We start from the raw sequence: 2469 nt of genomic DNA on the forward strand, positions 1-2469 counted from the left end.
GTAGCAGAGTTACCTTACCCTTATTCTGTAGCGCAGCTACCGTGCAGGTAATGCCGATCAAGACAGGGCTACCGATCAGGAGCAGATAGTCCTCGTCACTATAGCGACTCAGCCCCTGCTTAATCTGATTCAGCACGGAATCTTGAACGTCAAACGGTTTCGCCATGGGGGACAACAGGTACACAATATCCCCAAAGTCCTCGGCAGGGAGAACATCGAACGTTGACTCCATGCATTGCTTAAGGTCGTTCCAGCGTTGCGGCTGCTGCACTACATATACGGTTGACATTTTTATATCCAATCCTTTAATTCATCACCAATAACGGTACTGGCTACGTCACATTTATTCCGCAGCGATCTGATTATTTCCACGTCTACCGTGCCTTTCATTACCAAGTCCACGTACAACACAGGGTTCAACTGTCCGATGCGGTGCGCCCTGTCCTCGCTTTGCGCCCGGGTAAGGTACGAGAAGGTGTTCGAGAAATACACAACGGTCTTGGCTTCCGTGAGGTTGTGCCCCGTTGCGCCCTTATCAATCTGCATCACAAGTACCTGATACTCCGGTTCCGTCTTGAACAGTTGCTTGTTCCTGGCGCAGTCATCGGAAGACATTGATCCATCAAACCGCAGTGCCCCGTACTCGGACAAGGCTTCAACAATTAACGTAATCTCATGCTTATAGAATGCGAAAACAATTACCTTGTGCTGGCTGTTCGATACGATATCCACCACGGCGTCCAACTTTGGGTTCTTTCCCGGGATGTTCAGCCAATCCCCGTCATCGGTCTTGACAAAGCCACACGCCACCTGGTGCAGCTTACCCTTAAGTGACAGTGCTATCTCTGCCGATACCGTGGCCAGATCCACCTCAGTCACGTAGTGCCGCGCCAACTCCGCATACGCTACCGTCTGCTCCTTGCTCATGTTCAAGTCTCTGCGGGTGTATAGCTTGGGCGGCAGGTCCAGCTCTTCCCCTTTAGTCCTCCTTACGGATATTTTCTGGATCAACTGGTTCAGGTACGGCAGATTTTTGTACCCTTTCAGTATCTTATACGGGGTATCTTCACCCGTTCGCGGGTCAGTGGGCTGGTAGAACACCCCGAACATGTTTTTAAATTCCTGGAAGGTGCCCAACCGATGGCGCTTCCAGAACACCGCATCCACGGCGGCAATCTGTGAGTAGATATCGAAGGGTTTATCCGTGGGGGTTCCGGTCAGTATGCGCCTGAACTTCGCACGACCTGCCATGTCCCGGACAGTCTTGGTTATCGTAGCGTTGGGCGTCTTGATTGTGTGGGATTCATCCATGATGAACAACACGTTACGTACTTTCATGATGTGTCGTGCCCACAGCTTACCCTTGTCCGTAACCAGCCCGTCGTAGCTAATGGCCACCCAGGACAGACCCTTGTGCGATTCCGCCACCTGAAGCATAGCGCTGTGCCACTTTGTACTAGCCTTGTCCGTTTGGTAGTACGTGGCCAGGTTATTCGGTGCGATATCTAGCGGTAAATGCTCCGGCAGTTGTTCCTCTATCCAGTTCCGGTGTACGTCATTCGGCGCCACAACCAGCACAAAGTCGATCCACCCTTTCCGGTACAGGTGCGCAGCCGTGTCGATGCTTATTTTTGACTTGCCCAAGCCCTGCTCGTATAGGATGGCGAAGTTCAACTCCTCCCGGGTGCGCAACAGGTCTTCCATCTGGTACCCGAAAGGTTGTGTCTTAAATTCACTCACGGTGCGTACTCCGTAAAGGGTAACCATCCGATGTAGTCTTCGATGTATTCCTCATTTACCAAACTTACACCTTCGTAAACCTTGCACACTCGAAGCACTCTATCCGTGTTACGAAGGGCGGCGAACGCTTTTCTCTCCGCGTCATAAACCTGGACCCACGTGTGCTTGGGCATTGATCGCATCAAGTAAAGGATAGGAGACGCCAGGGGGAAGCTCAGTACTGGCCTCCAGCCCACGATATGCGTAGCGGCCCGGGGTATCCTGTAGCCGTTAACCTGAATCGTGGTCAGGTCATCCTTGCACACAATGCCTAGCTGCCGGGACAGCGGTCCGCCGTCCTCGAATATCACAACAAAGGAAGAGCCGTCCTCCGGTGCCTCGGACATAGGGCGTATTTTTGTACTTTTATCCGTATCTGGTGTAAATGTCATGATGATAAAACTTCCATAATTTTTCCTTGATCTGAAAACACTTCACGAACTAACTGGCCAAGTGTTTCGCCCCGGGTTCCAATAAGCACCATGAAGTTATTTGCGATTGTTTCAGGGCAGTAGGGGTTACCCTCTTCCAGCAACACAGGGCGGATGTGATTCAGTATCCGCTGCCCCATCTCTTCCGTCATGTGGTTAGAGTAGGATACATATTTTACTTGCGGTATTGAGTCATCCACGTTGTCGAATTTGTACGAATCATCCATCCCATCAAATGAGCCGTACTCATGTCTGTTAC

The 2469-nt window shown here is 51.2% G+C and overlaps 1 protein-coding gene across 1 annotated transcript; it reads right to left on the reverse strand.

Annotated features, from left to right (window-relative positions):
- Window positions 1-291: 291 nt before the first annotated feature.
- LOC149408647 (DNA annealing helicase and endonuclease ZRANB3-like) lies at window positions 292-1704 on the reverse strand. Its single transcript, XM_089650543.1, has one exon. The coding sequence runs from the start codon at window positions 1702-1704 to the stop codon at window positions 292-294; it is 1413 nt and encodes a 470-aa protein (XP_089506669.1).
- Between the last annotated feature and the right edge of the window lie 765 nt (window positions 1705-2469).

This window comes from Hesperophylax consimilis, unplaced genomic scaffold (genome assembly GCF_061612785.1).
Source record: "Hesperophylax consimilis isolate HC1 unplaced genomic scaffold, BYU_Hcon_1.0 scaffold_143, whole genome shotgun sequence".
In the NCBI taxonomy this organism is placed as follows: domain Eukaryota; kingdom Metazoa; phylum Arthropoda; class Insecta; order Trichoptera; family Limnephilidae; genus Hesperophylax; species Hesperophylax consimilis.

Coding starts and splice junctions, on each gene's coding strand:
- LOC149408647 (XM_089650543.1), bottom strand. CDS start 1,704: ATGGAAGACCTGTTGCGCACCCGGGAGGAGTTGAACTTCGCCATCCTA.